The sequence below is a fragment of the Scyliorhinus canicula genome, chromosome 14 (assembly GCF_902713615.1).
Source record: "Scyliorhinus canicula chromosome 14, sScyCan1.1, whole genome shotgun sequence".
NCBI classification, from domain to species: Eukaryota; Metazoa; Chordata; class Chondrichthyes; order Carcharhiniformes; family Scyliorhinidae; genus Scyliorhinus; species Scyliorhinus canicula.
Window position 1 is genome coordinate 61554480 of NC_052159.1, and position 23312 is coordinate 61577791.

Genomic DNA, 23312 nt, shown 5'->3' on the forward strand with positions numbered 1-23312 from the left:
AGCGGAAGTTAGTGTTAGACCATTATTTCCAACTGTACTAATCTTAGACATTATAGTAATCCTTGAGAGTAGTGTTAGTAATAGTTTTGTTGTAAAACAAAGTCTAATGCTCTTTGTTGCACAGTCCTCCAGGTGTGGCCTCACCAGTACCCTATACAGCTGAAACATAGCCTCCCTGCTTTTAAACTCCATCCCTCCAGCAACGAAGATCAAAATTCCATTTGCCTTCTTAATTAATTGCTGCACCTGCAAACCAATGTTTTTCGATTCATGCACAAGGACACCCAGGTCCTTCTGCACAGCAGCATGCTGCAATTTTTTACCATGTAAATAATAGTCCATTTTGCTGTTTTTCATACAAAATTTGATGACCTCACATTTATCAACTTTGAACTCCGTCTGCGAGACTCTTGTCCCCTCACTTAAACTATCTATATCCCTCTGCAGACTTTCAGTGTCCTCTGCACACTTGGCTCTACCACTCTTCTTAGTGTCATCAGTGAGCTTTGACACATTACACTTGGTCCCCAACTCCAGATCATCTACGTAAATTGTAAACAATTGCGGGCCAACACTGATCCCTGAGGCACACCACTAGCCACTGATTGCCGAACGGTAAGATGCTGATTTATCCCCACTCTTTGCTTTCTTTCAGTTAACCAATCCTCTATCCATGCTAACACGTTACCCATAACGCCACCCGCCTTTACCTTATGCAGCAGCCTTTTGTGCGGCACCGAGTCGAATGTCTTTTGGAAATCCAGATACATCACATCCACAGGTTCCCCATTGCCCACTGCGCACGTAATGTCCTCAAAGACTTCCACTAAATTAGCCAAACATGACCTCCCTTTCATGAACCCATGCTGCTTCTGCCCAATGGAACAATTTCTATCCAGATGTCTTGCTATTTGTTCCTTAATGATAGATTCAGGTATTTTCTCCACTGCAGAAGTTAAGCTAACTGGCCTATAGTTACCGCCTTTTATCTACCTCCTTTTTAAAACAGTGGCGTCACATTTGCTGTTTTGCAATCTACGGGAACTGCTCCAGAGTACAGCGAATTCTGGTAAATTACCATAAGCGTGTTTGCTACTTCCCCCACCACCTCCTTTAGTACCTTGGAATGCATTCCATGCATTGTCTACCTATAGGCCCATTAGCTTGCCCAAAACTACCTACTTAGTGATAATGATCATGTCTAGGTCCTTTTATGGCCCAGGGTTTAGAGAACACCAAAGTATATCATGGAGTTCACCTGACTCACAACTTTTAATAGATTTTGGTTATGGGGAGCATAAGGGCCCACTTCACCGGTGTGATGCAACACAGATCTAAAGTATGTTTAAACAAAAACAATGTTAATTCTATGAATCCAGATAACATTTTGTAAAGACACAGTAAACATCTTATCAACTACCAACACTGATAATCCCCACAGATACAATACTTTGTAGGTAACCCTTAATAACTTCCCTAACAACATCAATAAGCCAAAAACCCTTTTTAACAAAGATAGTAGGTTTGCATAAATTACAGAAGAAGAAAACAACACCACACAGAAAGTACTGACTGACTCTGTTGAGAGAGCACAGATTGACTCCACAGAGAGAACACTGCATGAATCCACACAGAGAGCGATAGAAGACTCCACAGAGAGAACGACGCAAGTCTCCACAGCGAGCTCGTTGACAGACTCCATAATGGAAGCAATTAAAGACTCCAGAGCACCAACCGTGCACGAAGAAGACCATGAATGTCTATCCACCTTATCTGAGCAACCAAAAGAAGACTATGAAAGTCTACCCAGCTCATTTAATCAACAAGACGTCAATGAATGTCTAGCCACTGTATGAATAGTGACAATGTGATCATGATCGACATACAAGATGTGCAAGATCACAGCGAGACTGACAGATCTCAGCTCGTCTGTACAGAAGCACTCAACAATCAAAGTAAAACTATTCATGAGTCCAGTGAGACCGTGTCATTTGAAACCTCATCTACTCTAAACTACCCACAAGAAAATTAAATCTTGAAGATTTTGACTCTTGAAGAGGAGCACCAAGAAACCAAAGATGATTCAAATGAACCAGAAATGACTCCAGAAGAGGAGCATCAAGAGATCACAGGAGAAGCAGGTCAACCAGAAATGACTCCAGAAGAGGAGCACCAAGGAAGCAAAGAGGACTTAAATCAACCACAAATGACTGATGTCACCAAGATCAATGCAACATCAGATCATTCTCACAATCCTCAAAACGAAATGCTCAATGAAACATCAGATACCACAAAGGACACTGACACCAATAACTTTTCGAATGACTCAAATTATCCACACGGAATAGTCATTGAGCGCAACAAGAACACCAAAAAACCACAACAAAAGCTAGAAGAACAACAAAAACAACCACAAGAAGCATAACAAAGACAACAACAGTAACGACAGGCATGACAAAAACAACAAGAACAACAAGAAAACAATAAAAACAGAAACACAAGCACAACAAAAACAACAAGAACAACAACGAAAACAACAAAGACAGAAACAACAATGAAACAATGACCTGTACAACATGGTACAACTCTGCACATAAAGGTCAATGCAACAGCACACTACAAAATAATGACAAGAGTACAAACGTACCATGGCATGACAACAAATCTCACAAATGCACATTTGCTCCAGAACAAACAAGCACACCAGCTTTCAAGGCAGATGACACACTAAATCGATACCTCAAGCACCTTAAAAAGTCCACGTCAGTCAACATCAGTGTTTCGACCACTCGAACACCTTGTGATGACTTTGGTTACTTAAACACAAGAACACTGACGACATTCACAAAGAAATTATGATATGCATCACTGTATATACACAAGGGGTTAATGTAAATACACTACAACTAAGTAACCACTAGAGGTGTATATAATAGACAAATAGCAAGTCGAGGGGCACTCTTCACAGGAACGGCAGCTAGTGAGCAGGACACAGACAGACAGTTCAGATGTAACATCTAGTATAAGCGCTGGAGAGAGAAAAAACTCACACAATAAAGCATCTACTTCAAGTGTAAGACTATGAGCTTTATTCAGACACAAGGAATAATACAGTGCCTTTATGCTAGTTTTAGTACCTTCTTTTTGAATCCTGACACCCCCATTAATAAGATCTTTTGAGTTCTTATTCTTTTCATCTTTTTTCATAACTTTCAATGTAGTTGTACCCACCTTCCCACGTGCTAACCTGCTGCTTTGCTTCCTATTAACCATTTTACTTCCCGTAGTATGGAGACCAATATATGCATTGTTTGATAACCTCAGAAATGTTTTTCATTCATGAAAATTGCTCCTCTTTTGCCTATTATATGGTAAATGAAGTCTCAACAATGGCTTATTGACATCCGGCAGCACAGATAACTATTGGTCAAACTTGCCATGCTACCTACCAAAGCCTTGCACATGAAGCAAGTAATAGACCATGTGCTCCAACACCTTTCATTTGAAAATGAGCCCAAAGATCTGCAAAATCATACTATTCAGGGGGCATCCAGCATGTTTCAATGCTCGACGTATTAGATGCTGTGGTATGAAGAGACAAAAGTTCTGTTCCTTTTTCACCAACACACTTTTATTTCTTCCAACAGACTCTGCACAAAACTCTACACATCACCAGACCCAGAGGCCATCTAAAGCCCCTTTACATATCAGTGTCAATTATTGGACACTTAACATAAATGAGACAACTAATTGCAATGTCACTTAATCCATTACTTAACAATCTCCCCTTCCTTGGAGAAAAAAAACCAATTAGGTGAAAACAAAATTTCAAGAAACTAAAACACACACGTGATTTCCCCCCCTTTTTTTTAACAGTTTTTTTTGGTTTGGAAGAGAAAGAAAACAGTCACAGAAACAAGCGCCCTTCATTAACAATATCCAAAGGTTTCCGTGAACTAGCCCCTCTTTTCGTAAAACAGTCTGACAGTTGATAGCTACTGTCGATCCATTTAATTTTTGTTATTTCCCCTCTGTCCAACATCTGCTTCAAACTTGCAATGTCTATCCGTAACCTCTTTTCATTGACACTTTTTGTAGAGTGCACATTTTCCCACAGGGATTTATTGTCAATGTGACAGTCAATAGGTATATTACCCAATCCATCTAATCCCAAAATTTCTGTCAATATCTGATTTATAAAAAGGCCATATCCACCGCTTCCACAAGGCTTAACATCTCAGCAGCCAAAGTACTTTTTACCACTCTCCTCATTTTCTTTGTTTCCCACAGAAGAGGGCAACATTTACCATTGTTCCCCAAAAGGAAAATTATAAAACCTCCTGTGCTTCAAACCCCATCACATAAATTTGTATAGGACGCATCACAATAAACTATGAGTTGCAAGTGCCTAAGGTCATCTAAAACTGGGAACTTCAAAACACACTCCTGCATTTTTAGTTTGGCCAACGCTTTATTTGCTCTTATTATTTCTTCCACTTTGCGATCATTCATTTTTGTACTCAACTCTAAGACATCAAAACTCACGTCCGGTCTAGTCTGTCTACCTAACCAGTTCAGTTGCCCAATTAAACTTCGCAGTTGCTCTTTTTCTATCTTTGAAACCATTGCGTCTTTTTGTGAAACCCGGCCATGACTAATTGCTATTGGGCTGATGCTTTCCAAATAAGATTGCTGAAGTAAAGTTGCCCCTAACATAGTCTGTCCGATTTCCAGTCCAATATATTTAAATACACCGGAAGCCTGACTTCTAGCCCTAAATTCTTTTCTCAAACCAGAGATTACAATAGCTTCAAAATCACTAGTCCCACCCCACAAAAAATCATTGACATGCATCACAAAGATGCCAGAAAGATTTCCTTTATAGTGCCAGTAAAACATTGCAGGATCTGCTTTCAACTGGCAACAGCCTAATTTTAACAAAACTGACCTTACCGAAAAGTACCACACTCTAGAATCTAGAGTCTAGATGCATCATTTAATCCATATACACATTTGTTCAACTTCCAAAGCACCCCTTCTGTGTTAGCTGCTTCTTTAGGAGGGCGGAGGAAAACATCTCTCTGGAGCTGATGCCCCTGCAAAAAGGCAGCTTTTATATCTATAGATTTGCATTCCCCTACCTTTGTGGCTAATAGAGCCAAGAAAATCTTTAAAATAAGCTTTCCTGCTATAGGTGAATCTACCCTTAAATCCTGATCTTCTAAGTTTTCTTCAAATCCCCTTGCCACAAGCCTGGCCTTTGCCTTATAAGTTCCATCCGGAAGAACCTTTTCCATGCAAATCTATTTGTGGGATAGAGCTTTTTGTCCCCTATCCGGTACTTCCGAGTATGCCCCAAATTCACTCCAACGATGCAATTCTTGCTGTTTAGCATCTTTGATAACTTTTTCATCTAATTTATTTGAAGCCACCAAAATCTCACGTGCATGTGGGCTTCTACTCCTATTAGTATTCGTAGTGTTACTCATGTTCCGATATCTTGATAAACTACGTCCCCTCTCCCGCCTGGTATCTCGTTCTGTACTGCTACTGCTTGATCTTTCTCTTTTATAGCGGGATGTCCTTTCAATAGTTCTCGACCTTTTCCTGCGAACCTGTTCACTATCCGATGTACTATCTGAACTGGCACTGCGTTTCTGTGCCCTCCATTTTTGCACTTAGTTTTCCCAATCTCTTGTCTTAACTCTCTCCCCTGAATGCTGTACATTCAACCAATGTTTATACTTTCCAGTGGCCTTCCCTGCTCTACTAATAACAGTTGCATCCTTCCATTGACTAGACCCTTCAGGCAAGTATGTCACTTTTGTACCAACTTTTGGCAGTTGCCCTTTCGGAAAAATGGCCTTTCTAATTTATCAGAAGTGTCGTGTTCCTCGACAGAATCCCTGTCTATATCAGTTAACTGGTCCTCATAGTTCTGTTACACGTGCGTACCAGATGACTCTGGTTCCTCGTCATGTCTGTCTGCTCTGTCTAAATTTGAAAATTTGTAATCGGTACCCATTATCCTTGATGAATGTACCCTAACAGTTTGATTACCATATTGCAAAATAATTGCTTTGCCATCTATGCCTATGATCTTCCTTGGGCCTTTCCATTCATTAGAATTGTCTCTCTTATAGTATACCATGTCTCCTTGCTGAAAAACGGCACCTGATGGCCGTACATATATGTCTTAAATTCTGCAAATTCTTTCAGAGACTTCTGCTTCCAAAAAAGCTTTTCTACTGCTATGTAATGCATTTAAATGTTCAGCAAAACCAGAGCTAATTGTAGTCCCCTCCCAAGCTGGAGGCTGGTCATCCAAAATGGACGGAATTTTAGGATTTCTACCAAACACTAATTGATAAGGACTAAAGCCCCCAACCGTCTGCAATGAATTATTTGCATGTACCAGCCATGCTAAAGCTGAATTGAGCCTGCAGTTTGGTCGATCTGCTCAAAATTTCCGAAGCATGTCATCGATGACAGCATGATTTATTTCGCAGACACCATTACGAAATGGGCTTTCCGCAGCCGTGTTCATAACTCTGATATTCATGTTTTCACACATATCCCTAAACTCATCATTAGCTAATTCTCCCCCATTGTCCGTAAGGAATTTTGCCGGTGGACCCATTCCTGTCCCGATCCATTTTTCCAGGATTTGATCCAGAATTACTCTCTTTTCTTTACTTTGTACAATCGTTGATTGACTAAATCTGGTTGCGAAATCTACAAAATGCTAAATAAATATATTATTTGCTTTATCCCAGATCTTAAGGTCCATGGCCACAATGTTGTTAAAATCCCTGGCCAAAGGTTGGGTTACTATCGGTTGTGCTGGTGTCCTTCTGTACTTCCAACAAACTTCACAGCGATCACTACCTGTTCTATCAGTTTAGTATAGTCGTCATCCCTTACCCCTGCATTCTTTAATAAATTTTTCAGCCTCCAAGGAGATGGATGTGCAAATTGCCTATACAGTTTTACTACAACAAGCTTTTTATCAGCTAACGTCCCATTTTCAACTGCCATTAACACATCCTTAACCACTCTACTTGAAATAGTATTTGTCAGTAATGGAATACAATAGTGTCCCGACTGTGTAAATTGTAAGTCCACCGTCTTTCCAAAAATGTTGCCTTATCCTGTTCCATATGGGGCAGCAGGGTAGCATGGTGGTTAGCATAAATGCTTCACAGCTCCAGGGTCCCAGGTTCGATTCCCGGCTGGGTCACTGTCTGTGTGGAGTCTGCACGTCCTCCCCCTGTGTGCGTGGGTTTCCTCCGGGTGCTCCGGTTTCCTCCCACAGTCCAAAGATGTGCGGGTTAGGTGGATTGGCCATGCTAAATTGCCCGTAGTGTCCTAATAAAAGTAAGGTTAAGGGGGGGGGGGGTTGTTGGGTTACGGGTATAGGGTGGATACGTGAGTTTGAGTAGGGTGATCATGGCTCGGCACAACATTGAGGGCCGAAGGGCCTGTTCTGTGCTGTACTGTTCTATGTTCTATGTTCTATGTTCTATATCAAGTTTCATGTGTGCTTTCTTCATCGACGGTCTGCTCAGAAGCAAAGGTATCTCACTTGATACAACATCCGTGCTAATGAAATGATTCACTCCAGCAATATTGCAAGGGATCACCATTCTTTTCAGCGACTTCAGAGTATTATCATCCCCAAACCTGATACTTGTGGAGCTTACAAATTCCTTAACCTTGTTAAGATTTTCAGCATTCAAGGAATCCAGATAACATTTTAACCAGTCAATCCCACACACAATAGATGTGCAGCCACTGTCCAATACAGCACAGTTGAAGGATTCTGCAACCAACACCCTAATTACCGGCGTAAAACTGCTTGTTAATAAGACAATGCCTTCTTTCTGGTCACTATCTTTTTCTTCTTCTGACTCTTCCGTGTCATGTGTCGCTTCAAACACTCTATCATAACGAGTTGGACAGTTGAAAGCATAATGGTATTGAGAGTCACATCGAAAACATCGATTTATCATACCCCGTGCATTTCTGGGGTTCATCTTCCTATTTTAGGTTCTAACTGGGTTCCTGTCTTCATAATTTTCTTGTCTCGGTCTCCTTTTATAGTCTTGAGGCCTGTTCGTAGCCATACGATTTCGCCATCCTGTTAGTAGTGTATCTTCCAAATTCTGCCTTATTGCAGGCTGACCTATTTGGGTCATCAGAGCCATCGGAATTGAATGTTTTCCCAGAAACTTTTGTAAAGCTTTTGTCATCTGTTCGAATAAGGTATCCTTATCCGTAAACTGAACTCCTGTCAAAACCAGGAGTCTATCCATGTTTCTCACTCTAGCACAATCAAGTAATTTAAAGGCCAACACAGACTGTGGACATTCCAGGTTGTGTTTCTGCAGCTGTTTATATATTCTGCCAAATTCCATTATATAGTCTTCCATGGTTAAATCCTCCATTTTCCGGAACTTATCAAAATCCGACCATGCTTCATACGCACTTAACAAGTCATCTTTCTTATAAATCTTATCCATATAATGTAATAAAGTCGCCAGACCTTCTTCTGAGTCTAACTCTTTCAATTCCAGCTCACAAAGCACTTTGTTTCGGATTTTACTGCCATATGATAAAAAAAGAGCCAATGCCATACCTTGTTTTCTCTTTCCATAAGCAGTTACCTTAGTCCACATAACTACTGCCCTTCTCCATTGGTCGTACAATTCCCTTTCAGAAAATAAGGGAGGATAGTCATATCCAGCCATCTTTATCCTGGGTTCAGCCATATATCCCTTTTTTTTTCACTCACTCCTTGGTTTGATCTGGAAAAAATTGTATCTTTTAACCCTTCACATTTACACAGCAACCATCCTCTGCTACCAATGGCTAGACCTATTAGATGCTGTGGTATGAAGAGACAAAAGTTCTGTTCCATTTTCACCAACACACTTTTATTTCTTCCAACAGACTCTGCACGAAACTTTACACATCACCAGACCCAGAGGTCACCTGAAGCCCCTTTACATATCAGTGTCAATTATTGGACACTTAACATAAATGAGACAACTAATCACTTCTCGGCCTTTTGGCTAAGATCGAACGTAGATTGAGCCGTTTGGCTCAGATCTGGTATGTCTCTCTTGCGGGGACCATGAATTGGATTCAATTTAAATTGGTTTTTGGAGCAGGCAAGGAGCTGGATTAGGGGTTCGCCTCTGATCCACACTCTGAGCCCTGGCTTTGTAACTCAGATAAAGTAATTAAAAATAAATAAATAAATAAATGAGACAACTAATTGCAATGTCTCTTAACCCATTATGTAACATTCAACCCGTGCCAGTTAATGCATCACCTATTCCTTTCTCATTCACTGTGGCTTCTGACCTCTGCTGCAATCTCTGCCCAGGTTTCATTGGTCAGGTGTTCTTACTGTTCCTGGACAACCTGAAGGAGAGCCTGTAGGGGAGGCATTGCTGAACTGAGCGGCCATGAATTGTCTGGTTTTGATGGCTGAGCGTGGAGGTCAAGATGATGTTCCTGCGGTCAGTAATACCAAGGAAGGCTGAGGTTGAGATGATGCCCTTGGGGTTCCTGTCAATCACTGCCACGTCAATTCTGCGGTAGGCGCTGACTGCAATGTTCAGGTGTCACTTAAAATGTGTCCGGATCTCCAACCCCACCAATGGCTTCCTGTGCATCCCAGCTGCATCACTGACTTTGCCCCACACCTCTGCAGATTTTATTGGCTAGCTGCTGCATAGTCGTGGTCAGCCAGTTGTTCCTGCTGTGAGCGGAGGTCTGCCCATTTCCAGATCTGCTATTGGGACCTGCATTAGGAGAACTACATTCCCCTCCCTCTGGCTTTCTCTTTCTCTACCTCTCTCTCTGTATCTCTCAAAACTGGAACCTTTCTGATCCATTTCGTCTAGGATTGTGCAGCTACCTACTGGGATAGCTCCATTAATATTTTAAGGGATGCAATGATGTTACATTAATTAGTAAATATTTGATACGTGTTTTGTATTTCAGCTGAATATTTTAAATAAACTGTGAAAGTTGAGTCTACCACACAGCATAATCACCTAAATCTTTATTCCCAAAGCAAACCATTATTTGTTTGGCTTTGTAAATTGTTGCTGAAACCAGTAGTTTTCTTTTCTTTAATTACTGAATCATTTTCTCTGGATGAAATTAGTCTTGGATGTTAGTGCAAAACAGATATTAGCAAAGTAGCTGTCCATTTTAAACTCTGATCAGTGGCAGACTGCAGTGTAATGCATTGATTTTGGTGTGTTACAAACAAAAATAATCTGAGACCTGACGTGTTGTTTTGTTACAATCCACTCCAGAATCTGGATAGTAAATCCAAACTTAACCATTACTGACAAGTGTTTATGTTTTCTTGACGGTGAGAGCAATGTATGGTAGACCACTATGAACAAATGCTGTAATTTAACAAAATGTTATTCAGTAGATTCAATTATTGGGTTTAACAAAACTTTATGCCGAGGTGGCTCTTTTTAAAATATTTTTTAACTGTCTTCCAGCCAGATGTATTCTCTGCACAATCAGTCTGTTGTAATTCCCTCTCTGTTTGCATGCCTTGGGTACTTGCACCAGGCCATTCTGATACACATGACTGATTTATAATCCTACAATTTATATTGTACTGTTAGGTGCTTTTCACTGCAGGTTACTGAGGGCTGGGTTGCTTATGTCTGAGGCAGTACAAGACCAGAAGCGTGGGTTCAATTCTCTTACCGGCTGAGGTTATTCATGAAGGCTCGCCTTCTCACCCTTGCCCCTCACCTGAGGTGTGGTGATCCTCTGGTTAAGCCGTCACCAGTCAGCTCTCCCCCTCAAAGGGGAAAGCAGCCTATGGTCACCTGGGACTATGGCAACATTGCCTTACCTTATAAGGGAGTAGCACATTGGAAATTTGAAGTAATATTGTGAAGAGTGAAACAATTTTCCTTCATCACATTTAAACCGGAGATGTGTCACCTATTTGGAACATACTCCAGACTGTGAATTGTTTTGAGTTTCATAGACAATGGTGGACAGATGGAAATATCAGACTATAAGATCTGACAAGTGATAATATTTGGATTTATTTTACTAACTAATAAAAGAGACTCTTGGAGTTTGGCAGTATGTTATTCTATATGATTCATATTTCATGTTCATCCACTTCAGCTTGTACAGCGATCTTAAACATGCTTAGCATTCATTGATGATGCAAAGACCAATTATTTTTTAGTTGTCAATTATTTCTGTGAACTGAGACTTTAATTTTGTAATTTAAAGCATGTGAGCTACATGGTGTAGATTGACAATTTGTTGGGGTATATATCTAAAGGGACAAGTAAAGCTATTGGAACTCAAGACTGACCACGAGCTGTTTATAGTTTTCACTGTTTTTTCACTGAAGATCCTTGTGAAAATAATGTCAGAAAGTATTGAATGTTAATCAATATATTAGTTGACTGTCAGCTAATATATTAATGGTTAAGGTGTAGTTTTTTGTAAAAGAGAAAAAATTGTTTGGATTTCATATGGATACAGTAGATTTTATATATTATATATAAATATATTCAACATGAATTTGCAGGCGAGCACATTGATAAGATGTTGGTACACTGCCCCGAGATTGAGATGAGCACATGGGGCAGTTAGAATTGATACCGAGTGACGGTTGTACAGGGCTATCCCACCTTTTTCTGGGGATCTTTTTGGATTGACTAGTTTTGTTGTACAAATGGAGAATAATGGTGATGTACTCTCATTTTACAAACAGGAACTGTCCCCAGTCTTTGTTTTCTGATTGAAAGATATATTCCTCTGTCTGTACGATGTTTAATATATGTACACTTGGTTTTCCTATTTATACTGGGAGCAAATGACATTTAACAAATGGAAAGTGTATTTTGTTGTTATAATACATCATTGTATGCTCCCAGAGTTATATTTTGTTGTGGCCTTTGAATAGTATTACGTATTAGACAGAAAGGGTAAACTTTCATTCAAATAGCACCTTTTCGTACCCACTGAACGTCTCAAAGCATTTTACAGCCAATTTCTTTCAAGTAGTGTCATTGTTGTAATTTCTGTTATTCGTTCATGGGATGTGAGAGTAGTTGGCAAGAACAGCATTTATTTCTCATTTCTAATTGTGCTTGAGAGGGTGGTGATGAGCTGCTATCATCACTCGCTGCAGTCCAGCTTCTATAGGTATATCCACAGTGCTGTTAGGAAGAGAATTCCAGGATTTTGAGCCAGTGACAGTAAAGGAATGGCGACATAGTTCCAAGTCAAGATGGTGTCTATCGGCTACCCTTGTGTGGTAAAGATCACAAAGGTGCTGTCAAAGGAGGTTTGGTGCATTGCTGCAGGATATCTTGAAGATGGTACATACTGCTACTACTGTGCAGTGGTGGTGGAGGGAGTGACTGTTCACAATGGTGAAAGGAGTGTTGATCAAGTGGCTACTTTGTTCTGAATGGTGTCGAGCACATTGAGTGTTATAGGTGCACTCATCCAGGCAAGGGGAGAGTATTCCAATGCCAAGGGGAGATGGTTAGATTCTCTCTTGTTGGAGATGGTAATTGTAATGGAGATTGTAACTTATGTCACAAATGTTACTTGCCAATTATCAAGCCAGAATATTGCCCAGGTCTTATTGCATGTGGACATGGACTGCTTCTGTATTTGAGTAGCTGTGAATGATACTGAACATTGTGCAAACATCAGAGAACTTCCTCATTTCTGACCTTATGATGGAAGGGAGGTTATTGATGAAGCATCTGAAGATGGTTGGGCCTAGGAAACTACCCAAAGGATCTCCTTCAGTAATGTTCCAGGACTGAACATATTGGCCTTTAGCAACCACAATAATCTTCCTTTGTGCTAGTCATCACTCCAACAAATTTACCTCTGATTCCCATTGTCTTCGATTTTCCTTGGATTTCTTGATTCTTGATTTGTTCAAATATTGCCTTGATGTCGGGCAGTCACTCTAACCTGACCTCTTGAGCTCAGCTCTTTTGTCTATCTTTCGATCATGGTCATAATGAGGTCATGAACCAAGCGACCCTGACAGAACCCGAATTGAGCATTGGTGAGTCAGTTATTTCTGTGTAAATGCAAGGACTTCAGAAGAAGGACAAGGTGGATCTGACACTTCTGGCAGAAGATGGATGTAAATACTTTCACCTTGTCTTTGCACTGATGTTTTGGGCTCCCCCATCATTGTGGATGGGGATATTTATGGAGCTTTCTCCTCTGGTTAGCTGCTTAATTGTCGGACTGGTGGTGACAGGACTGCGGAGCTTTGATCTGATTAGTTGTTTGTGGGATTGCTTAGCTGTGTTTATCTCACTCAGTTTTTACTGTTTAGTATGCTTGAAGCTAATTTTTATAGCTTTATTAAGTTGGCGTCTCGACTTTAGGTTTGTCTGGTGCTGCTCTTGGCATGATCTCCTGCGCTCTTTGTTAAACCAAAATTGAACCTCCGTCTTGGTAGTAGCGATAGAGTGGGAGTGTGCTGGGCCAAGAGGTTCCAGATTGTGGTCATTTGCAATTCTGATGCTGCTGTTGGCCCACAGCGCCTCATGGATACCCAGTTTTAAGCTGTTTTATCTCTTCTCAAGCTATCCCAGTTAGCATGATGGTAGTGCTGCGCAAAACAATGGAAGGTCTCCTTTGTGTGAAGATAGGAATTCATCTCCACAAGGACAGCCTGGACATTAATCCTACGTATATTGTCAATGACAGGTGAATCTGTGTTAGGAAAAGTGGGAAACTTAGCAAGCTCCCAGAAGCAGCAGTGTGAAAATGACCAGATAATCTGGTTTTGCAATGTTAATTGAGGGATACGCGTTGACCACAAATAACTCCCTTTACTCTTCTTTGAAATACACCACAGGACCTTTTGCATTCACCTCAAAGGCACACAGGCCTGATGTCTCATCTGAATGACAGCACTTCCCTCAGTGCTGATGTGTTCGGCAGGCTGGGTCTATGTGGACTGCGCTTGATGCAGTGTAGCAAGAGACAGACTTCCAACACTTGATGAGATACACAATTTTATTTAACATCTAACTATTTTACATGTTCAACTGTGGGTTCACACTATGCTGACTTGACTGGAGACCTGATGCTAGCCTGACCAGACTTACTGACTACCACATGGTGTTTGCACTGGCTATGCTCACGAGCTCTGACTGTCTCAGAGGCTGGGTCCCGAGAGAGCGGGAAAACTGGTGCCCTCTTGCTTTATAGTAGTTGTGTCCTGTCTGGTGATTGGCTGCTCTGTTCTCTGTGCTTACTGGTCATCCTGTGTGTCAATCACTGCCTCTCTGTACTCCATTATATACATAGATGTATATTATGACAAGTGCTACGCTAGTTTAATTTTTGTGCTCAAGTCATGGAGTGGTCTGTGAACCCAGAAAACTCTGATATCAAGGTGAGAGTGCTACCAACTGAGCCATGGCAATCACAGACATGTAAGGAGTCTGGTAAAAAAAGGATGTTGTGGGGAAAATGCAGGAATGTATGGTAATCCAATTCTCCTCCATGAATCAGGAGTAAAACCTTTCTTAACTGACAGCTGCCTGCAATCTACAAAGTATTTCTAAAATAGGTATTTTTAGAAGCTAATTATTTTTCTTTTTCTTTTCTGTCATTTTTATATTTCTCTCTTTGTCCAATCTTACTCCCCTTCTTTCTAATTTTGACTCAAATTCACTATACTTCCTTCTCCAGCAATCTTTTTTCCTCTTCCTCCTTAATTTTAATTGGTTTAAAAGATAGATTGTCTGTTCCATTGCTCTCTAAGGTCCTGGTTGTACCGTTGCCATCACCATGTTACCATCAGCTTGCACTTCCAGCAATTTATAGTGTAAAGGAGTTTGGAGCTGAAGGGTGAGGTATACAATCAAACTTGCACTGTGAAAGGCCCCATTCAAGCAAATCCTAGGCCAAAAGACATGCCATCTAGTGGCAGGAGGAGGGAAGTTGCCCTGGTGAGTGGCTTTTGCACATACATGAAGACATTAATCACATATCCCTGTGTAGAGAACGAATACAACAGAATGATTAAAAGTGTATTGCTGAACTTTTGTACTTCCTTCGATCATCAGTGCATTTTATCACAGTAATTAACAGTATATTTTTTTCAATTGCCCATTCTTTTTCCAAACAATGAAGTATATCTAATCTGAATCTATTTGTATTGGTTAAGTTGCTAATGCTGGAGCTATTTGATGCTGATGACCTTTTGTGCCATCTTGTTACTGCAGTCACAGACGTTACAGTGGGCACTGCAGAGGACGTTACAATACTTTGAGCAACAAGTGATTGGGTAAGTGTGAATAGCATGGCATTACCAATGTTCTTCGCAAGTAGGTTTTGCAATAATGTTTTCTGTGCATATTGGCAAATATACACACCTGCAAATACTGCAACTGCAAATCTGTGTTCACAGTACATGACAATTAACAAATGGTCATAATTTATATTGAGAAATATTTTGCGTAAATATGCTAACTTAATTTAGAAGTATTGTCGTTGAATGTTCCAAGGATAATTAGTTGGCATTGTCAAAATGATTTCCACGCACCTAACTTAAAAGCTCAAATATCTTTCAAATCATTTGCTTGTCATTTAGAATTTGACAGACTTCACTTGGTACCGTACATATTGTTCCCACTTCTGGTGTTTAATTTCAACAGCAAATACAGAAATTCTAGAAGATTTCCAAATTACAATGGGCGTTGTTTCAGTTGAATCCACTGGATATTGGATTTTCTTATTTTTTTTTGGTTGTATTTTTGCCTCCATGCCTCCTGGAACTCACCAGTGGTCACCTCCCCCAGCTGGATGAATTGGGCATTTTCGGCCAAAGCTTTCCCCCCAAGCAAGCTAAAGCCCTTAAACTTTGATTTTATGAAGTGCTCCACCTTGTACAGGCTAAAAATAAATAAAACTCATCCGACAAGCAGCATTTGAATGACAAGCAATAGGGCCAGTGAATATAAAGCAAATGTGTATGTACTTAATTATGCCTTTAGTGACAACCAGCATTTTAGACCTATTCATGAGTTGGGACTTTGTTCAGTTCCTATTTCAGTCAATTGCATTGCAATATTGCCAAAGGATTGGAATGGGACAAAATGAATAAAAATCTAATAGAAAATCTAGAAAGCCATACAATTCGTCCTTTTTAAAAAAAATCATTGAAGTTGTTATTGTCAACTCAGAATCATAGAACAATACAGTGCAGAAAAGGCCCTTCGGCCCATCGAATCTGCACCACCGCATGAAATGGACCTGATCTGCCAATCCTAATTCCACTTGCCAGTACTTGGCCCATAGCCTTGAATGTTAAGACCTGCCAAGTGCTCATCCAGGTACGTTTTAAAGGATGTGAGGCAACCTGGCTCTACCACCCTCCCAGGCAGTGAGTTCCAGACCATCACCGCCCTCAAATCCCCCCTAAACCTCCTGCCCCTCACCTTGAATTTGTGTCCCCTCGTAACCGACCCTTCAACTAAGGGGAACAGCTGTTCCCTATCCATCCTGTTTCTGCCCCTCATAATCTTGTGTACCTCGATCAGGCTGCCCCACATTCTTCTCCGCTCCAGCGAAACAACCCAAGCCTATCCAACCTCTCTTCATAACGTAAATGTTCCAACCCAGGCAACATCCTGGTGAAATGCCTCTGCACCCGCTCCAGTACAATCACATCCTTCCTATAATGTGGTGACCAGAACCGCACCTAGAACTCCAGCTGTGGCCTCACCAATGTTCTATATAACTCCAACATAACTTCCTTTCTTTTGTAATCTGTGCCACGATTGATAAAGGCACGTGTACCTTATCACCACCCTATTAACGTGCCCTTCTGCCTTCACAGGTCTATTTACAAACACGCCACAATCTTTGTTCCTCAGGACTTCCCAGTGTAGGCCATTCATTGAATATTTCTTTGTCAAATTGCTGCTTCAAAAGTATAACACCTTACACTTTGCAGGATTAAATTCCATCTGCCACCTTTCTGCCCATTTGACCATTCCATCTATATCTTCCTGTAACCCAAGACTCTCAGCCTCACTGTTAACCACCTGGCCTATCTTTGTGTCATCCACAAACTTAATGATCCTACCCCCACATAGTCATCTAAGTCATTTATATAAATTACAAATAATAGGGGATCCAGCACAGATCCCTGTGGTACGCCACTGGCACTGGCTTCCAGTCACTAAAGCAGCCGTCTGTCATCGCCTTCTGTTTCCTACAGCTCAGCCAGCTTTGAATTCACCTTATCAAGTTCCCCTGTAACCTGTGTGCATTTGCCTTTTTTATGTCTCCCATGTGGGACCTTGTCAAATGCTTTGCTGAAATCCATGTAAACTACATCAACTACATCTATACACTTAGTCACGTGCTCAGAAAATTCCAGCAAATATGTGAGGCATGACCTCCCTCTGACAAAGCCATGCTGACTATTCCTGATCAAAACTTGTCTTGGAGATAGATTCTATCCTTCAGAATTTTCTCCTTTAGTTTCCCTGGCTTCTGCCTACAACTTTTCTTAAATAGTGGGACCACATTCGTGGTTCTCCAATCCTCTGGCACCTCTCCCGTGGCGAGAGAAAAATTGAAAATTTGGATCAGGGTTCCTGCAATCTCCTCCCTTGCTTCCTACGGCAACCTGGAACACAATTCGTCCGGACCTGGAGATTTCTCCACTTTTAAGCCAGCCAGACCTCCAATACCTTATGCCTTCCTATGACAACTTGCTCAATAACCTCACAGTCTCTCTCCCCGAGTTATATTTGCCTCCTCATTCTCTTGGGTGAAGACTGATGTGAAATATTAATTTAACACATTACCAATGTCTCTGGCTCCACCCACAGATTCCCTCCTTGGTCCCTAATGGTCCCTACTTTTTCCCTAGTTATCCTCTTCCCATTGATATACTGAAAGAATATCTTGGGATTTTCCATACTTTTACCAGCTATAGATTTCTCATATCCCCTCTTTTCTCTCCTAATTGCTTTCTTAAGCTCCATCTGGCACTGTCTGTACTCCACTAATACCTTTGTTGATTTGCTTCCCCTTCTACTTATTAAAAGCCTCTCTCTTCCTTCTCATTGTATCCTGAATATCTCTGGTAATCCATGGATTTCTGGGCCTGTTACTCCTTCCTATTACCCTAAGGTGGCACTCACTAGATCTTATTCCTCCCGAGGTGTCAAGATAATTGGACGGTACTTGCTTCTCCTGTGGCGAGTTTGGTGATGGAAGGGGCATTTAATCGGGCGGGTGTGGACATCAATTGAGTCCATGGTGGGAAGGCCTGTGGGTGGTCTTCCTGCGTCGCCAACAATTGAGGTCCTTAAGTGGACATTAATTGCCACTTAAGGATCTCATCCCACCTCTGCTGGTGTTAAACTGGCAGCAGGTGGGCCTGTCACCATACAGGAAGCACAACACGCAAACCTGTGTGTGTTGGTTGTGGTTTCCTCGGGTGGGGCGGCTCTCGTTCAAAGGCATTTCAGTGCCTGATTGAGGGACCGAACATTGGGAAGATGGGGGGCACCTGCTGAGAGCCACCTCCTGGACTTGTTGCTGACCCCTTATACCCTCTTCCTTTGTGAAAGTGTTCCTCCCATTACTTATCCATGATCCTGGGCCTCCAGTGGGTGTATTTACCGCCATAGCTGGTGATGCTGCTGGGGAAATGGGTTTCCGGCCTCTGATTAGCTGACAATTTTCGGAGTGCAGGACGTCATGCCCTCTGGTCCTGATCACCTGGAAAACAGGAAAATAGCCTGTTTGGCTCATTATTTGGGAGACCTTCTCCAAAGGAGACAATGTGGATCTCTTGCTGTCTCTCCAGCTGGTGGCTGAGACCTCTATTGCCAAATTTCCCTCAATATCACTCCGCTAACAAGAATTTATGAAGCTCCCTTTTTAAATGACAGGATTACCATGCATGCTGTCCATTTCATAACTTACTGCCAGCAGACACTCCACTTGGGGAACAGCAACCACACAATGATCAGTTAGACATTGGGGTGAAACTTGCACTTAGAAATCGGGACCACTACCATGAACTCTGGTGTTAAGACATCGGCTCACTAACCCAACATAATCATGCCAGCCTCTAATAATACAGAAGTTAGCTCATACCAAAATAGACAGCCCGCTTGCCATTTAAAAAAGAACAATCTACAGTCTCAATTAACTCAATTAAGCTTGTTAGCAATGCAACGGACTTCAATTATACATCGCCCATGCTATGGGCGGAATCTTAAGGCCATCCTCGACGCTCTTGGGATTGGCGGCAAGGGCGGAAATCTCGTGAGAATTAGGAAACGCAATTCTCACCGGAGCTGTTACGTTTCCAATTATCCCCACCCCTCGCAGGCGATCTCGTGAGATTCACACCTACAAATGGTGGGGGAGCAGGGAAGAGAGGGATGTGCAGGGCATAGCCCTGGCACACATTGGCACTGCCTGTACCGGGGCAATGCCAGGGACAGACCCTCGAGGGATACCCATGGGGGGGGTGCTGCTTTGATGTGTGATTGGCAAAGGGGGGAGCGTGGAGGTTGGGGGGGATGTCAGCGATTAATGACGGTGGAGGGGATGAGGTGTGCGGGAAGGGGTATGCTGGCGATGAATGTTGAGGTCGGGGGAGGTTGCCGGGAATGAATGTTGCCGATGGGGAGGGGGGACAGCCCGAGACCTCTGTTATGTGTGCTGGGGGCTGTTGCATTGCAGCAGTGGTCGGGCACCCCTTAAAGGTGGCACCCCGATTTCAGTGGAGCCGGTTCCCGCTCTAAGAGTTCCCGCCCCACCAGAGGGACAGCATAAATCATGGCCACTCATTTTATTTTGGCAAAGAGGCTCAAAATTCAGTGAGAAAATTGCGGCGGGATTCTCTGCCGGCGGGATGCTCCGTTTTGCCAGCACCTGGGGGTTCCCGATGGCACGGGGCTGCCCCACAATTGGAAACTCCATTGCCGGCCGGCATAAAGGAGCATCCCGCCGGCGTGGTGAGGCAGAAATGTGGTGCAGCGGGGCGAAGCATCCTGCTCCTGGTCTATGAAACTTTAGAGTTGCCCGCCAGTTTCCTGTGAGAGTCTGGGGCTGGATTCTCCAATTTTGAGGCTATGTCCCCACGCTGGCGTGGGAACGGTGGCGTTTTACGACCAAGAATGCAGCGTACAATGGCCACCGATCATCCGTTTGGTTGGGGCGAGCAGCTGAGCAGCGGACAGCACCTGGCTCTAGCTGCCGATATGGCCCGGAGAATTGTCGAGGCCGTGGCTGCGTATGCGCACAGCGGCTGCCTTCAGTGGCCGCGCCGTGCAACATGGCGCCATCTGCTCATGGACCCGGCCTGCAAAATAGTGACCCCCTTTGGCCAGCTCGCGAGCCCCGGACAACCCCACCAACAGTGCCCCGAGCCCCTGACAAAATCTCCCATGCCCCCGGACTGGCCCACCCAGACTGTGGCGGCGCTGGGCTGAGACCGCAGCCACCACGCCGAGTTCCTGACAGACGATAGCACAGGCGGCCGACGCCGTCGGGAACTCGGCCAGTCGGGGGAGGAGCATCAGAGGGTGGGTCTCAGGCAACGTCCTGAGGTCGTCACTACGACGTACTCTGCGAGTACGCTGCTTTGGAGGAGGCGGATCATCGTGAAAGCGGCGCCGCCCCCGATTTGGTCGGAAATGGGTATTCTCCGGCCGATCTACGAACGCAATTTCGGTGTCGGTGACTGGAGAATTCCGCCCTGGAACTTTGTCAAATTCTGGTAAGATTCCTCCCCATGTTTTGATGAGTGCTTATGAGGAATGATAAAGGTGCAAAGTGGTGCTGTGGCTGTATTTAGCAAAAGAATCTGATGCTGAATGTGGGAGAGTTTCATATCAATGTCAATATGATTTATCTAGTTTGCAGTCTGCATTGGGACATTTTCCCAGGGAAGGGGGCATACAGAAAGTGCTACAATCAAATTTGAGAACTCCAGCATTGGACCTTTGTATCATTGTTGCCCCTGGAAATTATTCATTCTGCAGGAGGTTCCTCCTCCAGTGAGGAGGAGAAGGAAGAGGGTAGCTGGCCAGGGACCAGCTGGCCTGGTCCAGCAAAGTATGCAACCTTCTGGTGTTCAAGGGCTATGGAGGCAGCAACATCAGGCAGAGGTAAACCTGGCACTGCCAAGTGTGTCTGCAGGGCGAGGCAGTTTAAGCAAATTAACTGGTGGCATTTATTCAGTGGAGGTTTAATTGAGGACAAGTGCAACAGGATAAATGCTGTGCAGGATAAATATGCGCCCCAGAATAGGAAGCATTGGAACATCAGAGTAGCAGGAGGATGTTACGTCCCTCAAGCCTATTTTGCCATTCTGTGAGACCATGGCTGATCGGCAACCTAACTCTGTATTCCTGTCTTTGTCCCATATCCCTGAATTTGTTAGTGTTATAACCCCCAGGAAACCCATGGGGATGAACCGATTAATCTCCCAATGAGCCTTGTGAAGTGTGAGCTCCCCCTGCTGAGGGGTGGAGATCCCTCAGCGGAATATTTGACTTGGGGCACAAAAGCCGGCGTAGGTTGGAGCTGTGCTGTTGAGTGCAGTCCTGGCTGAGACTTGAATTGTGCTTGTACATAATTTATTTGACAATAAACCTCTTTGTTAAACTCTCTTACCAGACTCCTCTGTGACCATTAACGTTAGTTAAGAAAAATGTAATAATCACAGATAAAAATTAACAATTTGATGCAGCATTAATTGCCATTTGCGGGAGAGAATTTCAACTTCTACCACACTCTGTGAGCAGAAGCCTTTTATAATTTTACTCCCAAAAATCTGATGCCCAAGTGACAGCAATGTATACTTAAAAAACAAATTGTTATATGTATAATGCCAGCATAGTAAAGGGTTAATATCTGAATCTATGTGTAAATCAAACACTAGAGGGCGTCACTAATTCACTGTGTATAAGCCAGCATCTCCAGGAATTCTGGGAGAAGCTGAGGAGAACATGAAGAGAGCAGAGTGAAAGTTGAATAGAGAATTATAGCACAAGGTCAAGTCATAGTGTAGTTTATTAGTTAGATAGAATATTGAATACTGTAGTACAGATTCAGTATCATTAGTTTATTATCTGTAACTCAGTAGAGTGTGCAAACTTCATTTAGTTTAGTAGTGTTAAATAAATTACTTTTGATACACGGCGGGATTCTCCGTTTCTGAGATTAAGGGCTGGATTCTCCGATTTTGAGGCTATTTCCAGAGCATGTGTCTAGTCTTATGACCACAAAGATGGCCCAACCCGTACCGATGCTCCGCCCAGTGGGGGGGGGGGGGTCTAGCAGCTGCGCCATGTAAAGCCCCAGCTTTACCTGCAGATATGGACGGAGAATTACCGGGTCCGTGGCCACTCATACGGACGGCAGCGGCTGTGCTATACAACATGGCGCTGACCGTGTGCGGACCTGGCCTGCCAGATAGTGCCCCCTTGTAAGCCCTCCTGGCCAGCGGGATGGGTGTCCTCCCTTTGACTGTGCAGCGCTGGATACAGTCCGCAGCCACCACATGAAGTTGACAAAACCTCAGACCACAAGTGGCCCACGCCGTCGGGAAGTCGATCCATAGGGGACGGAGCATCAGGGGAGGTCTTCAGGTGACGTCCTGAGACTGGCGGCATACTCAGCGATGACAATGCTTTGGAGGGGGCGGAGCATCCGATAAACAGTGCCACCCCCCAATTCAGCGTCAAAAGGGATTCTCCGGTCAATCGCCAAAATCGCGATTTAGGCATCATCAATTGGAGAATCAGAAAATATTTTTACAACAGTAAACCTAGCTGTTGAGGGGCTACCACCGGCACCATGTGGAACACAATCGATTCTAATGAGAAACAGTGCTGGATTGACACTTAGAGCCTGACAAGCTGCAGCTGCACACACACACTTCACTCGCCACAGATACCATCTCAGCAACAAGATGGCAGTAAGATGCACTGCCCACGTTTCGCAGACGCAGAGCTGGACGTCATCCTGGATGCCGTGGAGCAGAGGAGGGTGACCCTGTACTCTGGCACGGGAAGGAGGCTGTCAGCCACCGCCTTTCGTCATCCCTGGGCGCAGGTGGCAGAGGTGGTCAGCGGCGGGGGAAACTTAGTCCAGGCCAGCCAGCAGTGCAGAACAAAACTACATGACCTCCACAGGGCGGCCAGGGTGAGTACGCACCACTGTGCTTCTGGCATCAACCCCGTCTCACACACCCATAACCCTACCCC

At 43.2% G+C, this 23312-nt stretch overlaps 1 protein-coding gene across 2 annotated transcripts in view; it reads left to right on the forward strand.

Annotated features, from left to right (window-relative positions):
- The window catches only part of gucy1a2 (guanylate cyclase 1, soluble, alpha 2), a 292594-nt gene that overhangs the window by 40964 nt on the left and 228318 nt on the right, over positions 1 to 23312 (forward strand). For both annotated transcript variants that reach the window (XM_038818008.1, XM_038818009.1), the window contains exon 2: positions 15288 to 15349. In XM_038818008.1, the coding sequence (XP_038673936.1) occupies positions 15288 to 15349 (62 nt within the window). The remainder of the gene's footprint in view (positions 1 to 15287; positions 15350 to 23312) is intronic.